At 34.7% G+C, this 18291-nt stretch overlaps 1 protein-coding gene across 7 annotated transcripts in view; it reads right to left on the bottom strand.

The window, feature by feature from the left end:
• Positions 1-18291, bottom strand: part of SPIDR (scaffold protein involved in DNA repair) — a 757458-nt gene that overhangs the window by 443556 nt on the left and 295611 nt on the right. For all 7 annotated transcript variants that reach the window (XM_077166724.1, XM_077166722.1, XM_077166723.1 and 4 more), the window contains 2 exons: positions 11500-11753; positions 6319-6413 (listed from right to left, as the gene is read on the bottom strand). In XM_077166724.1, coding sequence (XP_077022839.1) covers positions 6319-6413; positions 11500-11753 — 349 coding nt within the window. The remainder of the gene's footprint in view (positions 1-6318; positions 6414-11499; positions 11754-18291) is intronic.

Below are 18291 nucleotides of genomic sequence, written 5' to 3'. Positions count from 1 at the left end.
AAGAAGACATAGATAACCTCAACAAACCAATCACAAGTAAAGAAATTGAATCAGTCATTCAAAAGCTTCCTAAAAAGAAAAGTCCAGGACCAGACGGCTTCACATCTGAATTCTATCAAACATTCCAGAAATAATTAGTACCAACTCTCCTCAAACTCTTCAAAAAAATCGAAGCGGAGGGAAAACTACCTAATTCATTCTATGAAGCCAACATCACCCTCATACCAAAACCAGGCAAAGATATTGCAAAAAAAGAAAACTACAGGCCAATCTCTCTAATGAATATAGATGCAAAAATCCTCAATAAATTCTAGCAAATCGTATCCAACAACACATTAAAAGAATTATACATCATGACCAAGTAGGATTCATCCCAGGTATGCAAGGATGCTTCAACATAAGAAAATCAATTAATGTAATATACCATATCAACAAATCAAAGCAGAAAATTCACATGATCATCTCAATTGATGCAGAGAAGGCATTTGACAAGATTCAACATCCTTTCCTGTTGAAAACACTTCAAAGGATAGGAATACAAGGGAACTTCCTTAAAATGATAGAGGGAATATATGAAAAACCCACAGCTAATATCCTCAATGGGGAAAAATTGAAAACTTTCCCCCTAAGATCAGGAACAAGACAAGGATGTCCACTATCACCACTATTATTCAACATGGTGTTGGAGGTTCTAGCCAGAGCAATTAGACAAGAAAAAGAAATACAAGGCATCAAATTTGGAAAGGAAGAAGTAAAACTATCACTGTTTGCAGACGATATGATACTATACGTCGAAAACCCGGAAAGATCCACAACAAAACTACTAGAGCTCATAAATGAGTACAGCAAAGTAGCAGGTTACAAGATCAACATTCAAAAATCTGTAACATTTCTATACACTAGCAATGAACAAGTGGAGGGGGAAATCAAGAAATGAATCCCATTTACAATTGCAACTAAAAGAATAAAATACCTAGGAATAAATTTAACTAAAGAGACAAAAAACCTATATAAAGAAAACTACAAAAAACTGTTAAAAGAAATCACAGAAGACCTAAATAGATGGAAGAGCATACCGTGTTCATGGATTGGAAGACTAAATATAGTTAAGATGTCAATCCTACCTAAATTGATTTACAGATTCAATGCAATACCAATCAAAATCCCAACAACTTATTTTTCAGAAATAGAAAAACCAATAAGCAAATTTATCTGGAAGGGCAGGGTGCCCTGAATTGCTAAAAACATCTTGAGGAAAAAAAACGAAGCTGGAGGTCTTGCACTGCCTGACTTTAAGGCATATTATGAAGCCACAGTGGTCAAAACAGCATGGTATTGGCATAAAGATAGATATATCGACCAATGGAATCGAATAGAGTGCTCAGATATAGACCCTCTCATCTATGGACATTTGATCTTTGATAAGGCAGTCAAGCCAACTCACCTGGGACAGAACAGTGTCTTCAATAAATGGTGCCTAGAGAACTGGATATCCATATGCAAAAGAATGAAAGAAGACCCATATCTCACACCCTACACAAAAGTTAACTCAAAATGAATCAAAGATCTAAACATTAGGTCTAAAACCATAAAACAGTTAGAGGAAAATGTAGGGAGATATCTTATGAAACTTACAATTGGAGGCAATTTTATGGACCTTAAACCTAAAGCAAGAGCACTGAAGAAGGAAATAAATAAATGGGAGCTCCTCAAAATTAAACACTTTTGTGCATCAAAGAACTTCATCAAGAAAGTAGAAAGACAGCCTACACAATGGGAATCAATATTTGGAAACGACATATCAGATAAAGGTCTAGTATCCAGAATTTATAATGAGATTGTTCAACTCAACAACAAAAAGACAACCAATCCAATTACAAAATGGGAAAAAGACTTGAATAGACACCTCTCAGAGGAGGAAATACAAATGGCCAAAAGGCACATGAAGAGATGCTCAATATCCGTGGCCATTAGAGACATGCAAATCAAAACCACAATGAGATATCATCTCACACCCACCAGAATGGCCATTATCAACAAAACAGAAAATGACAAGTGCTGGAGAAGATGCGGTGAAAGAGGCACACTTATCCACTGTTGGTGGGAATGTCAAATGGTGCAACCACTGTGGAAGGCAGTTTGGCGGTTCCTCAAAAAGCTGAATATAGAATTGCCATACGACCCAGCAATACCATTGCTGGGAATCTACTCAAGGGAATTAAGGGCAAAGACACAAACGGACATTTGCACACCAATGTTTATAGCAGCGTTATTTACAATTGCAAAGAGATGGAAACAGCCAAAATGTCCATCAACAGACGAGTGGCTAAACAAACTGTGGTATATACATACGATGGAATATTATGCAGCTTTAAGACAGAATAAACTTATGAAGCATGTAATAACATGGATGGACCTAGAGAACATTATGCTGAGTGAGTCTAGCCAAAAACTAAAAGACAAATACTGTATGGTCCCAATGATGTGAATCGACACTCGAGAATAAACTTGGAATATGTCATTGGTAACAGAGTTCAGCAGGAGTTAGAAACAGGGTAAGATAATGGGTAATTGGAGCTGATGGGATACAGACTGTGCAATAGGACTAGATACAAAAACTCAAAAATGGACAGCACAATAATACCTAATTGTAAAGTAATCATGTTAAAACACTGAATGAAGCTGCATCCGAGCTATAGGTTTTTGTTTTGTTTTGTTTTGTTTTGTTTTGTTCTTACTATTATTACTTTTATTTTTTTTTCTCTATATTAACATTCTATATCTTTTTCAGTTATATTGCTAGTTCTTCTAAACTGATGCAAATGTACTAAGAAACGATGATCATGCATCTATGTGATGATGTTAAGAATTACTGATTGCATATGTAGAATGGTATGATTTCTAAAAAAAAAAAAAATGGACAGCACAATACTACCTAATTGTAATGTAATTATGTTAAAACAGTGAATGAAGCTGCATCTGAGCTATAGTTTTTTTTCTTATATATTTTTGTATTTTTTATTTTTATTTTTTCTCTATATTATCATTTTATTTCTTTTTCTGCTGTCTTGCTTTTTCTTTTTCTAAATCGATGCATATGTACTAAGAAATGATGATCATACATCTATGTGATGATATTAAGAATTACTGATTGCATATGTAGAATGGAATGATTTCTAAATGTTGTGTTAGTTAATTTTTTTTAATTAATAAAAAAAAAAATGTCCTTTAGTAGTTGACATAGAAAGTAGTTCCTGTCTCTAAAGTAAACTATTGTGAAAGGATTTGTCATATCTTAATTAATACATTAAGGCAATTTATTAGTGAAATACACAATAGAAATCTTCCAGATATTCTCTGCCATTTTGTTGCATTATGCTTTCTTTGACAACAATAAAAAAGTTAAAAATAAAAAAAATAAAAATAAAATAAAAAAGTCGATTGTGATGATAAAAAAATATTTAAGCCCTCTAGCCTCCTATATCCTGGAGCAGCTAGAAGGAAAAATACAAAAGGATAGTATGGTAACCCATGACAAACTCTGGGATCTATCCCATAACTACTTTTTGAAGAGTGCTTTGAAAACTATTGCTTTTTAAGTTCTTTTCTTTGTATATGTGTTATACTATACAATAAAAAAAGTTAAAAAAAGAAGTTAGAATGGGCATAGCCAAAATATCCCTACAAAATGTGTGAAAGATCAGAGGTGATGGCAGAGTTATACAGAGAAAGCTGGGTTTAACAAATGAATGCTGAATCATTTTATTGATATTTCTTTTAGCCTCTACTATCTTTGAGCAGCTAGAAATAAAGACCTAATATCGTGGAATTGTAACTCAAATGAATGCTGAATCATTTTATTGATATTTCTTTTAGCCTCTACTATCTTTGAGCAGCTAGAAATAAAGACCTAATATCGTGGAATTGTAACTCATACCAAACTGTGAAATTTGTTCTACATATTTGTTGCAATGTACTTTGAAATGTATTGCTTTTAGGTATATAGGTTATTTAAACAGAAAGGGGATAGCAGAGAAGATAGGATTTAACAAATAAGTATGACTGCTGAAATCAACATATTGACATTTGTCAGCCTCCAGTGCCTTGGAGGCGCTAAAAGGAAAAACCTGAAATTGTGGAACTGTAACCCATACCAAACTGTGAAATCTGTTCCATAACTACTTGTTAAAATGTACGCTGAAATTTATTGATTTTTTTGTATATATTTCACAATAAAAAAATTAATGAAAAAAAAAGCTGATCTCTAAGAATTCAAAGTGATCTTGCAGAAATCTAATGCATCTGATATTTATACCCAATTACAAAGAAATCCAAGCTTATCAGTCTCGTGTAATTAATTCAAAAGATAACTGAAAGTAGAAGAAGGACGAACAAAATTTGAGAATTTAAGTGGAAAGGCCTTATTTTCTATTTCAAGCAAAAGAAAAGACGTTTATAACACATATTATTCCAAACTAAATTAAAAATGATGGATGACGCTAAGAATAAACAGAAACTAAATGTAGAAGGAAGGTGGTGGATTATGGGAGAAAGTCATCACTATAATTGAAGGTATCCATATCCAAGAGGTTTTAAATATACACAGGCAGATATTTATAAGTAGGATACCATGAAATATCACTAAAAGGTTAAAACAGGAGACAACATATCGTAAAATTACAAACTATTCTTGCTCACTTTTATTAAATAAGTCCGAAACTATCACTAGTTAAATAGATGGCTATGAATGCTATGGTTATCAATTATATTCCACTGTGGTAACAGTCATTGATTAGTTGAAAGATGGACATAAGTCTCAGTCAAATCAATAAAATTCATTTCAGGAACTTCTAGTAAAATGTTGGAAAAGAAAGCATTGTTTTTTATTGGTCTTAAACCTGGGAGTTACCATATGAAGAAGGCCTGCCAACAATGTCAAAACTAATATGTATTTAAAAAAAACAACAATAAAAACAATGTGTGAAGTATAATGTCTCCTCCCTGAGTCTTTCAATTATGAGTACCATTAAATTATCTTTTGTTCTTAAGGCAGTTCACTATTAGGACTACCCTGAATAATAACTAGACAACCTTCATATACGCCTGCCTGGCCTACTGACTCTTCAAATGAGTTGTAAAGATGATTATTTAATATCATAATCCTTGATATGAAAAAATGCCAAGAAATGAAATAATGAGTATAGAAATAGAGTAATCCATGGAATTCTATAAATGATAAAGTATCAGGTTATATGTATTAGGTCATCCTGATATAATTATGCATATGTGATATTAAAATATTCATTGTAATATAAAAATTTCTTAGAGAGAAGAAAGTTGCAAAAAGATAATTGAGACAAGATTTATAAAGGAATAAATGAGATAAGAATTGAAGACTTCCAAAGGAATGAGTAATATGTGAGAATGTGTTCATCTAGTAGACATTTACCAATGGAAGTCTTCATAGAGTTGTCTCAGTAGGGGGTACAACTCTATGACTATGGTTTCTCAAACTCTAGAATGTGTAAAAGTCACTCAAGAGCCTATTACAACGCATATTCCAAAGATCCGCCTGGAAAGACTATTAACAGTACATTTGAACGAGGTGATCATGCTCACCCACACTTCACATTCTCCAGCTGACTCTTCAACATAGGAGCTCAGACAATAATTTGAGAAAACTCCTACAAGTGTTTGGGGAGACCATGTAGGAAGACACCATGAAAAAAAAAAGCATTGTTTCAAAGGCTTCACTAGTATGGTATATCCTCACCATCAAACAATTTGGTGGTCTTGAAATCAATTTGGTGGGTTGTGAGAAAAGGATTATTGTAAATATTTTTAAAAGGGAACACATTAGAGGGCGGGCCATGGTGGCTCAGCAGGCAGAGCCTGCCCATGTTTAAAAAAAAAGGGGAACACATTAGAATGCATAATGTGAATATTAAGGTCAGTGTTATTTGTGAAACTTTTCTTTCAGCTGTGTTGGGGTTGGGGGCGGCGTGGTCATAAATTTATTTCTTACTAGGGGTTCCTGTCACTAAAGTCTGAAAGTCACTGGCTTAAATTTAGCAAGCATAACTCTAATATACAGCTAAGTCAGATCTTCAACAATAAATTTGTGAACTATGAGAAGATCAGTGGGTCAGGATCATTAAATCTTTTAAGAATGGAGTCATCTGTTGGAACGATTCTAAGATCTATGTGACAGCTGGAAAAAAACATGGAAATTATAATCATGAACTTCATATTTTTTAATGTGAATATGAAGTTGCATATTTTCTACCCACAGTCTTAAATGCTTTGTGTAAGCCTTACCTGACTTTTGGTATGAAACACATCGATGCCTCCAAAATGAAATGGCTGATCTCTCACGATTCTGTAGACTGTTTAGTCTTTCTGCTAGTCCGCCTCTGTTTCATTGAATAAAGTGTATTAAGTTTAGTTAAAAGCCAAGCTTCAGAATAATTGGAAAACATATTTTATATCCCCAACTAGAGATAAATACATAAAATACTTGAAATTATAACTTATTTGATACTACAACCTCTTCATAGAATAGAAGCCTAATCCTATTACATCAGTAGTCTCCTTTAAGGTTTCTTGGAAGCTCAGTTTTCCGATTATGGGCTACTTTCAGATCAGTTTAGCTTTCCATTGTTTCTTAATTCACTAATTTAACAAATGTTGTTAATTACCTGCTACGTCATATATGTTAGCATCTAGCACTTTGCTAGGTGCTAGAGACAAAAAAATATCTATGCCTTTAGCCACGGAGGACTTCACAATCTGCTTGGCAGACCAAGAGAAAACAAATAAACTGTAAAGTACTTCAGAGCTGCAGTCAAGAAACAAAACTTGCTCAGACTGTTCAGAGGTAAAATATTCATGTAAGAACATTTGTGTATGGGTCTATTATTTGGGACATAGAGATAAATGAGTATTACAAACACACATCAAAACACCAGTACTACAAACTAAGAACATTTCCATGTATGACAAAGATGATTCCTTACAATGAGCATATAGGTACTTCACAATACTAACTTCTCAATGAGTATGTAATATATACATTTTTGCATCAGCAAACTAAGTTCAAAGAAATCAGTGGCTTCTAACATCTACAATCTCGAGTAACTAAGATCACTTGTCATAACCATTATGATTATATACCATATAATTTATTATATTCTCTCATTAGATCATGTACCAGTTCAACAATCATTTTTACTTCATATTCTGTTTCTCTTAATAATATCCCTCTGGAATAGGAAAGAGACAGTACCAACACTCCATTTCACAGATAATAAAACCAGGGCCTTAGAGAGAGGTCATGTAACTTCTTCAGTAACTAACCAGATAAGGAACTAGGAATTGAAACAGGAAAGGGCTCAGCACAGTGCCTTGCATTTAGTAAATCTTTAACCAGTGTTAGTTTTCATGTTACTGTTTTTGTCATGATTTTTACTTGCAAAGTATTATCTTCATAATCAGAAATATACCAAAGGACTTCTTTTGAATATATCTGTATATCTCTCCTTAATGGATATGTAAGCCCTTCTTCATATTATTCCATTTTTGCTGTTCATATTATTATAAAATAATGGCTAACATTTATTGAGGTACTGTTTTAAGCATGAAGGAATTGATTTATACCCCTCCAAAGAACACTATGAAATAGATGCTATTATTGTTCCCATTTTACAAATGATAAACTGAAAAATCAAGACATTATACATTGCTCAGGGTGAGGTATCTCCTAGGTATGTAGTTGGGCATATAAGGGGAAGCTGGCTCCAGAATCCACACTTAGCTTTGATGAAACACCTGCTGTCACTTAAAAAGCACTATTAGAAATGGCATTCATAGTATAATAAAATACAAGGAAAGGTCAAAACATTATTCCTTTACAACTATCTAGATGAGTCTTTGTCAAATACTGGTTTTCAATGCTATAACTTTACAGAAGAAAAAAGATTACACAATATAATCTGATAAGAGCATCTGGTAAAGTCAAGTCCCAGAATCCCACAAGTACCCTGTGGAAATTTTAAGATGAAAGGTCAAAAGCAAGAGAAAAAGGAGAGTCATTGCTAATATAGCAGAAGAATTCTACACACATGTGAGTCTCTGGAGCCCTCAGATAAAATCCATGTGCTCAGCTCAGTTTTGGGCATTAGAGTCAGCACTGGATGACTCACAGGTCATTGCCTTCCCTCTGTTCCGAATATGGCCATGTTCCTGCAGGTAATTCTGGTCAGATACACTTGATATTAGGAATGGAGATACCATATCCTTTAGTCAAGAATCCTATTTCTAAGAAAAATCTATCATATTTAAAAAAAAAAAATTTTTCAGAAGTTCTTGTTGTACATAGCCAAATTAACTCTTTTAAATATGGTCAGTCCTCAAAACACCAATGGAATAAAAAAACTAATAAATTCATTGAGCAACTTAAGATATCCTAGTTACCTCATATAAAAGAAATAAATTGGAAACCTATCTGAAAAGATTAGTGACTCACAGCCAACCTCTCCATCTTATACTTGCCACCATTCTTGTCTATCTCAGCGCCCACAATACTTTCACCTCCAGGTTCTTTAAACTCCTCTTTTCCAAGATTGTGTCCTCCACCATGATTTTCTAAATCTTTCCATTATAAACTTAGCTTTGAGTGTCCCACTCTCCAATCATCTCATACCTTTCCAACTCATTACCTTTAGTAGCCTAATTCCAAAATTGCTGGACTAGCTCATTCAAAACTATTACTATTGATTCTACCACATCTCACTTTACATTCTTTTGTGTTCTCATTTCCCACTTTATCCAATTTGGATTTCATGGTCTGTTACTATAATCACTCATTTGCCATTTCTATCAACTCCGTTCAATGTACTTACTCACTTGACAAAACCAAGAGACCATTCCACATTTGCAGGCCCATGGTCAAATGCAGCCAGAGAAAAATACAACCCTACGGAATGAACAGCCTCAAACTAAATTCATGACCACTAATTTTAAGTACCCATACTGCCAGCCAGTCCTACCATATTTGCCCAGTCCTTCCACTCACTTGAAATGTGACTGTTTTCTTATACGTTCTCATCAAATTTCAAAAACCTCCCTCACCCTCACTCTCACTATCAGTTGATGAATGTATTTCCAGCTTCACTGAAAAAAAACAACAATGATCAGAAAAGAATGCCAAGAAACTCATACTAGCACATCCGCATACCCTTTGCATCTGCATATAAACTGCCTCCCCATCTGCTACATGGATGGATTGTTCATGATCCTAACTCAGGCTCAGCACCCCTCCTCTCACCAAATCAAATACAGAACTCCATCCACTACCACTGTCTCCTCTGCTCTACTGGATCTCTGCCATCAGCATTTTGACACAAACTCTAAAAGTTTCCAAGACTCTCACTTTCTGATTTCAAAACTTATTATAAAGCTACAGTAATCAAAACAATGTGGTACTGTCACAAAGACAGGAATATATACCAATGGAATACAACTCAGGGTTCAAAAATAAACCTACCCATCTGACAGGTGCGACAAGTCCATTCAATGGGGAAATATAGTCTCTTCAACAATTGTTGTTGGGAAAACTGAATATTCACATGCAAAATAATGAATGTGGACCCCAGCTCATGTGATAAACAAAAATTAACTCAAAATGGATCAAAGTCCTAAATACAAGAAGTAAAACTATAAAACTCTTTGAGGAAAACATGGGAAATATTTTCAGAATATTGTATTAGATAATGAATTCTTAGATTTTACACCAAAAGCATGCACAACAATAGAAAAAATAGATAAACTAGACTTTGTCAAAATTAAAACCTTCTGTGCATCAAAGGACACTACTCAAAAAGTGAAAAGACAACCAACAAAATGAGAGAAAATATTTGAAAACCACATACCCTATAAAGATGTAATATATCTAAAGATCTCCTATAATGCAGTAACAAAAGACAAATAAACCAATTAAAAAATGGTCAATGGATTTGAATAGACATTTTTTCAAAGAAGATAAATAAATGGCCAAAAAGCACGGATGTTCAACATCATCAGACAACATGGAAACGCAAATCAAAACCACAATGAGATATTACCTCACCACTTAAATAACCTTTTTTTTTAAACAGAGAAGAACTGCTGTTGAGGATGCAGAACACAAAAAGCCTCACACAGTTGGTAGCAATGTAAAATGGTGTAGCCAATGTGGTAAACGTTTTGGTGGCTTCTGGTAAACGTTTTGGTGGCTTCTCAAAAAGTTAAACATAGTATTATCATATGACCCAGCACTTCCATTTCCAGATATATACCCACAAGAACTGAAGGCAGAGACCTGAACAACAGTATTATTCAAAATACCCAAAACATCAAAGCAACCCATGTATCTTTAACAGGTACATGGATAAACAAAATGTGGTGGAGAATACAATAGAAAGATATTCATCTGTAAAAAAGGAATAAAGTTCTGATACATGTTACAGATAATGAGTTAATACAGAGAATAAAATATCTAAAAGGACATTAAAATTTTAGTATGGACAATATGCTTTACATCAAAGTTAAATTTCTTGGACTTGATAGCTGTACTTAAGGTAGTTATATAAGCGAGTGTCCTTGTTCTCAGGAAATGCACATGCAAGTGTTAAGTACTAGAGGAGTGTATCATGCATACAACCTACTCTCAAATGTTTAGAAAGATAGACAGACAGAAAGAATGATATAAACAAATATGTCAAGTGCTAATGGTAAATCTGGATGAGTGGGGGTGTACACTGAAGTTCTATGTATTTTTTCTGCATTATTTTTGTAACATTCTTGTAAGCCCAAAATTATTTCAAAATTAAAAAAACAAAAACAAAGAGCCTTGTATTAAACAGGGTTGCGACACCTTCGCCCAGTATAACAAATTCCAGGCTTCTTCCCATGTCCTACTTGGCCGTCCATCACTATGCCCTGACAGACACTCCAGATTTCCCTTCCACCATTTCCTGCTTCAAACATGATACTTCAGTAACCAGAACATTCCAGAGGCTCTCCACATGAACGACAGTTGGTTTCTTACTGTGAGTCTTTGTTCTTTGTATCTGCAAGTATTGCCCTGGCCTATATCTGTCACCATACTCATAAAAGTAACTGGAAATGGTCTGTATTTATGTCCATTTCCCCCTTTAGACTATTACTCAAGCACAGAAACTCTAACTAATTTGCCTCTCTGTTGTCTGACAGAGAACAGCACCGAAGACACTAATGCTCAATACAATTTAATAAACTAACAAGTCTCCATTAAGTAAAGCAGTTCTGTAAGTTGGCAATGATTGTTATAGTCAATGCTCAACTTAGATGAACAATTTATAAATCATTCCCAGAAGTTGGGCCTTCGTTAATTGCTTATGGGAATTATAATTTTATTCTGCCAATGTTCCTTTCCAAGTAAACAAGCATTTTAAAAATAATATTTTTTAAAAAAGGAGTAACCTTATAAGCTTCTTCTTCTTTGCTGAATCTTCTGGAGTCCTACGGAACTTTTCTGTCTGTTTCTGAGATGTATACAAAACAGTTTCCGAAGAGTTCATGCATGGGCCTAACACTCTCTCCATAACCTGTTCTACATTTGATCCAAAATTCACATCATATTTGTGAGGGGACTCCGAATCAATGAATAAACTATTCTCTGAGTAATCTTCTTTTTCGCTTTCTGATGAATACTCCAGAATTTCAGTAGAACTTGTCTGAAAAATTAAGAGAAATATAATTAATTTCAGAAGCTTCATTCAAGTCCATATTTACATAACTTGATTATTCTAGTCCCTCACAGTTTTATTCTTTGAAACGGCTTTTTGAAGTACTTAAACTTATATTTTGACACAAACTATAAAAGTTTCCAAACTTTACACCCAAAAGACAAGAAGAGGTTAAATCAATTCTAAACCAGACATTTATTTCATAGAACCCACCAAAACCAGTATAGATATTTCAATCTTCCTTCAGAGAACTCAAAGATATGGGCCACCCACATCATAGTGTCCAAAGCTGAACTCATAACATTAACCTGAAAGGCTGGTAAGCCACGGGAATTTAACACCTGTTGGAAAAAGTATTCATTGATTTTAAAAATTAATGTGTATTTCGGCCGAACTGCTGCCACAGCTCTACGCATGCAAAAACAAAGTGTATTTGAAATTTAATGTGGCAATATACAATATTCACTATTTGTTATAAACCAAATATAAAGAAAACTGCCATTTCAAGTATAGAAAATTTATCAGAAGTGTCACCCAGAATAAATGTGTGAACTTGATTTTTTCAGCCCATTTCAATCTTTTCTAGAGACAAGTTTTAAACTGTTAATATCAACAGGAACTGTTTAAGAATGAGTCACTGTCTTTTTTCCTAACATTTTCTAAAATGATTCTTTTTTTCTCATACTTAAAATTCCAAAATAATTTTTTTTTAAACTGGATTTTAAAACAGGAATTCATATCACATGGCCAGTCCAGGAGAGAAGAATCAAAATCTTCTTCTCTGATGTTTTATGTCTTTGCCTAAATATACGCTAAGACTTTTAAGTGTGAGAAACTATGATTTATAGTCAAAGAAAATGGGTATATTAATTGGTGTTGCTCTATTGTCAGCAACAATTTACCCTTCAACATTCTAATTTTCAGTGTATTAGCAACCCTACCTAGTTTAATACTTATAATAAATTATAAATTTACTAAAAGTGAATTGTAAATTGAATTGAGTGGGTCTTCTGCATCCAGTCAATTCATAACGTATGCCTGCTGGCCCCTCATGAAGGCCCTCAGTCTACTTTATGGATCAACATGGATAAGGACAGTAAAGAAGATATTGAATATATGAGGTGATATATTCTGTGGGTATGGGTGTAAATGGGGGCAGGAAGCACTAGTGTATTCACTGTTTGCTAATCTCCATAAAACATAAAGGTGTATCCTGTTTAGTGTTTTCTGAAGATTATCTAGTTAAATTCATTTTGTTTATGTTTAACAAAGACACTATCCAGCCCTGCATACCCTCAGAAACCCAGCCTGGGTAGTCAACTTACATTAGACACATTTAAAATAGGAAAATGTAAATGAAAAAAAATTCAAAGTAAGAAAGAATTTAATTCCATTAGGCTTGTCACAATTTTACTTCTACACTGAAATCACTGCAGGTACCTGTAACCCATTAATGAGCACTAAAGGCACATTTGGTATGTAACAGAAAAATTCTGTATAAAGATTATGTATGGCCTACAAAGAGAATTAGATCAGTTTATACTGAAAATGAAGTCCCCTTCATTTGAAAATGAAGTAATGTGTAAAAACCTTTACACATTACTGGACAACGCTAGTTTTAAATGATTTTATCTTTTTATGAGAACACTTCTCACTTAGTACCATAAAGTTTTGTACTTCATCCCAGAAAAGGGTTTCTCAATCTCAGTGCTAACTGAAATTTAGACTAGATAATGTTGTGAAGAGCCATCTAGCAGCATCCCTGGCCTCTACCCACTAAGGTCAGTAGCATACCCTAACAGTTGTGACAATCAAACTGTCTCCAGACATTGTCAAACGTCCCGGGGGACATAAATTGCCCCAGTTGAGAACCACTGTCCTAAAAAAACAACCCACATCATGTCCTGTATGTAAACATATGTTGGGGACTAGACACACCTCTTCAAGGAATTCAACAATATAATTACAAATAGTAGGGAAGGGTCAGTCAGACCCAGACAGTTATAAAACAGCAAAATAGCATGGTGAAAGCCCTGTAGCATGCAGCAGAGGTACAGTGCAGGCTCTTAAGGAACACAGAAGGAACAACGAAGGAACAACGAAGCCAGGTAGGGCCCTAGTATTAGAGCAAGGGAAGAAGAGAGTAAAATGTCAAGAAAATTACTTTCCAGGATCTGTCACCTGAAGATGAACGACGTGTGAGTCAATCATGCAAAGTGAGGAGGAAGTACGTTCCAGGGAGAAGCAGGTGCGCCAAGAAAGAAAAGAGCATGTGCAAGAACCATCATTATTTCGGGTAGGCTGCTATTACTATACAGTTAACCGAGGTACTTAGATGAAATTTTTGTTATTTGGTAAAGAATAAAATTTTCCAAGTAATCTTTACTTAAACATGGATAACTTGTAATAAATGATGAATCTCAAATATCAAAATCAAGATTTGGAAACACTTATATTTTCCAATATTTTCTCCTGTTACCTTTGGAAATCTAACCAACTAGTACTTTCTTAAAACATTTATACAAGATTACTTGCTTTGGGTATATAACCCAGTTATATGAATAGTAGAGAAGAGAGTATAATTTTTATCATTGCAGTGGTCAACTTCACAGAACCAAAACATGACTATATTCTATCTTAATGTGCTTATGTTTAAAGTATAATGAAAAGATTAGTATGATTCTTTTTTCTTTCCCCTAATTTAGTGGCCATATGAACTAGGAGTCTTCTGAATTGCTTGTGCACAGAGGGAAAAGCCTTCAACCTTCCAAAAGCCATAGGAGGCCTCCCATACTTTAGTAGCCAAATGTCTACTGAAGACCTATTTTAGGGTTCAGAGCTAATGGGCCTTAGGTTAACAGGTAACCAAAGCGAGTCAATCTAATTATTTTTCTCAAAATTTGAGAGACACAGAGACTAGGATCCATTAATGATAAATCTCTAGATGAAAGACCCATGAGCTTCTGTTGGTAAGGTTTCCAGAGCGGCCCTAAGGCTCCACTTGCCCATCAGCTTTTCCTTAGATTCCTCAGAATACACTATTATGGCTGTGATAAATTTTCTCTTCCTCTTAATCAGCTAGATTTAGTTTCTCTTACTTATAGTCACAAAGCTTATCTATAACAATTGCTGAATATCTCCAAAACGAAAAAATAGTTATTAAAAAATATTTGTTTACTACATACTATATGTAAGGTGCTATGCAATACAGAAAATTTGATGAGATACAGTTTCATAAAGAGCCTGAGATCAAATAAAGAAGATACTGTAAGCATGGTGCACATAAACTGTTCCAGATGAACAAAAAAATGGAGCCCTTATTTCTGGCTGATATAAAACCAGTAAACATCCTAGAGGAAGTTAAAACTACCCTGAACCTAAAAGTAATGGAAAATTCTGACCAGATGAAGATGAGAAAAGAAGAAAACACATAAGGCAAGAAAATACAAGAAGATATTCCAGATATATGAAATAGATATACAAACAAATCAAAGTTTAATTTTTTATATAAATTTTTATTAGAGAAGTTGTAGGTTTACATGAAAATCATGCAGAAAATAAGGAGTTCCCATACATTCCCCCTAATATTAACATTTTGCATTAGTATGGTACTTTTGTTACAACTGATGAAAGAATATTAGACTTTTTTTTTTTACATTAAGAGTCACTATATGTGTGTTGAGTCCTATAGCTTCTTTTTTTATTGACAAAACAAAACAACATATAAACAAGAATATTCTTAACATATGAACATTCCATACATGGTATATAATCAATGGCTCAAAATATCATCACATACCTGTATATTCATCACCATGATCATTTCTTAGAGCATTTGTATCACTCCAGAAAAAGAAATTTTAAAAAAATGAAAAAACTCATACATACCATACCCCTCACCCTTCTCTCTCATTGACCACTAGAATTTCCATCTACCTAACACATTTTAACCATTTTTCCCCTTATTTTTTTCTATACCCCTTGCCATTCCCTTTCATTGATCACTAGTATTTCAATCTACTCAATTTATTTTAACATTTGTCCTCCCTACTATTTACTTAATTTTAATCCATATTTTTTACTCATCTGACCATACCATAGATAAAAGAAGCATCAGACACAAGGTTTTCACAATTACACAGTCACATTGAGAAAGCTATATCATTATACAATCATCTTCAAGAAACATGACTACTGGACTACAGCTCTACAGTTTCAGGCACTTCTCTCTAGCCTCTCTAATACATCTTAAACTTAAAAAGGGGATATCTATATAATGCGTAAGAATAACCTCCAGTATAACTTCTCAACTCTGTTTGAAATCTCTCAGTCACTGACATTTTATTTTGTCACATTTCTCTCTTCCCCCTTTTGGTGGAGAAGGTTTTGTTAATCCCTTGATGCTGAATCTCAGCTCATTCTATGATTTCTGTCTCACATTGCCAGAGAGGTTTACAACTCTGGAAGTATGTCCCACGTAGACAGAGGGAGGGCAGTAGAGTTTGCTTGCTGTGTTGGTTGAGAGAGAAAGACGCCACATCTGAGCAGCCGAGGTTCTCTGGTGGTGACTCTCAGGCCTAATTTTAAGTAGGTTTAGCCTATCCTTGGCAGGGATAAGTTTCATAGGGGCAAACCCCAAGATTGAGGGTTTGGCCTATTGATTTGGTTGTCCCCACTTGCAAGAATATCAGGAATTCTCCAAATGGAGAAGTTGAATTTTCCCCCTTTCTTGACATTCTCCCAACGGGACTTTGCAAATACTTCTTTAGTCACTGTTCATATCACTCTGGGATTTATCGAAGCATCACACTGGACAAACCTACAAAATCTCATGCCCTATTCAAGGTTCCATGTACTTACAGTGTTCAACTAATCTGTCCATATAAGTTATATTAGGAAATACACTAGTCAAAATATAAATTTTGTGCCAAATAAACATTTTTTTGCTTTAGTATCACAGAGAAGTTGACATTTTAAAATATGAATGACCATCTACTTTCAAACACCCTGCAATATTGATATTCCTTTGTTCTTCCTCATGCAAAAACATTTTTTAATTTGTACATTTAGTCACTATCATTGTGCACTCTAGGCATTCCTAAATTATACCATCACTGTTGTTATATCTATCTTTCCTTCTGGTTTCATATGTGCCCCCAGCCCATTTCCCTCTATCATTCTCACATTCATCTTCATTTAGTATACTTATATTATTGTGCTAAAATCAGGTAGTATTGTGTTATCCATTTCTGAATTTTTACAATCAGTCCTGTTGCACAATCGGTATCCCTTCAGCTCCAATTACCCAGTCTCTACCTGCTCTGCGCTGGGTACTAGTAAACTAGTACTTTAGCTTTTATTCTAGGTTTAGCGGAACTGGGGGCCTATTTTTCGTAGTCAGAATTTGTTAATTAATTCCACAATTGGAGCTTGGTTGAGCTTAGCCCCTTGCTGTTAGTAAAGTCTCTTTCCTTTCCTTTCCTTTCTGGGAACCAGCCTGGGGGGAGGGGTACCAGCCTCCTTTGCTTGGGTAATTCACGGTTCTGGGTGGGATCACAGCTGGTCCAGACTGATGTACACTGTGTGTCTGGTCACTGATGTTCCCCAGCAGTTGTTCTGCACTGTTCCTGGTTATTTACCAGCTGCTCTGGAGGATGAACTAAATACCACACCTCACTAAGCAACCATCTTCCCACCAATCCTCGCTTCGAAGTTTAATTTGTATACTACAAAACAATAGACAATAATACCAACACATAACTTTACAGGTTGGGTGGGAAACAAGATGTGGAGGATCTTGCAGTGGAGGATCTTAAATGTCAAATTTTAAGAGTTTCCCTGAACAAAGTAGAAAGCTATTGAAGATCTCAGAGTAGGCAAGTAGGATGTACTTAATGGTATATTAAGAATACTTTTTTGGTAGTTGCTCATATGATATACTTGAGGAAGAAAAAGTGTTAAGGGAGGGAAGACCCATAGGAAGTTACCAAAAACAGCCAGTCCAGACTTGTCCTCTTCACTTCAGACTTGTACATTGTCACTCAGATGTTTCAATTGACACATCACAGATATCTCAATACAACATGTTCAAAATTAAGCTCTTAGCATTCTCCTCAAAACTAGTTGCTTGTCCCAGTATTCCCTACATCAGTAAATAACACCATCTTCTACCCAGGTGATGAAGGTAAAAATCTGCAAATCATACTCAATTCCTTCCAATCCATCAGCAAGTTCTACCTCTAAAACAAACTCAAATGTGTCCACTTCTCTTGATCTGCACCAAGACTACCAATGGTAAAGCTAAAGCAAGGTGAGTTCTTCCCTTATCCTTGATCCATTCTTCACACCATAATAAGAATAACTTTTTTTTTTTCACCTGGGCAGGCACCGGGAATCGAACCCGGGTCTCCAGCACGCAGAATAACCTTTATAATGTAAGCAGACATTACACTCTCTTCCTTGAAATGCTTTATATGACTTCCCAGTACACTTAAAATATTAGTTCAAACTCTTGTGGGTCACCTGG

Source organism: Tamandua tetradactyla, chromosome 6 (genome assembly GCF_023851605.1).
Source record: "Tamandua tetradactyla isolate mTamTet1 chromosome 6, mTamTet1.pri, whole genome shotgun sequence".
In the NCBI taxonomy this organism is placed as follows: domain Eukaryota; kingdom Metazoa; phylum Chordata; class Mammalia; order Pilosa; family Myrmecophagidae; genus Tamandua; species Tamandua tetradactyla.
This window is presented reverse-complemented; position numbering and strand designations above follow the sequence as displayed.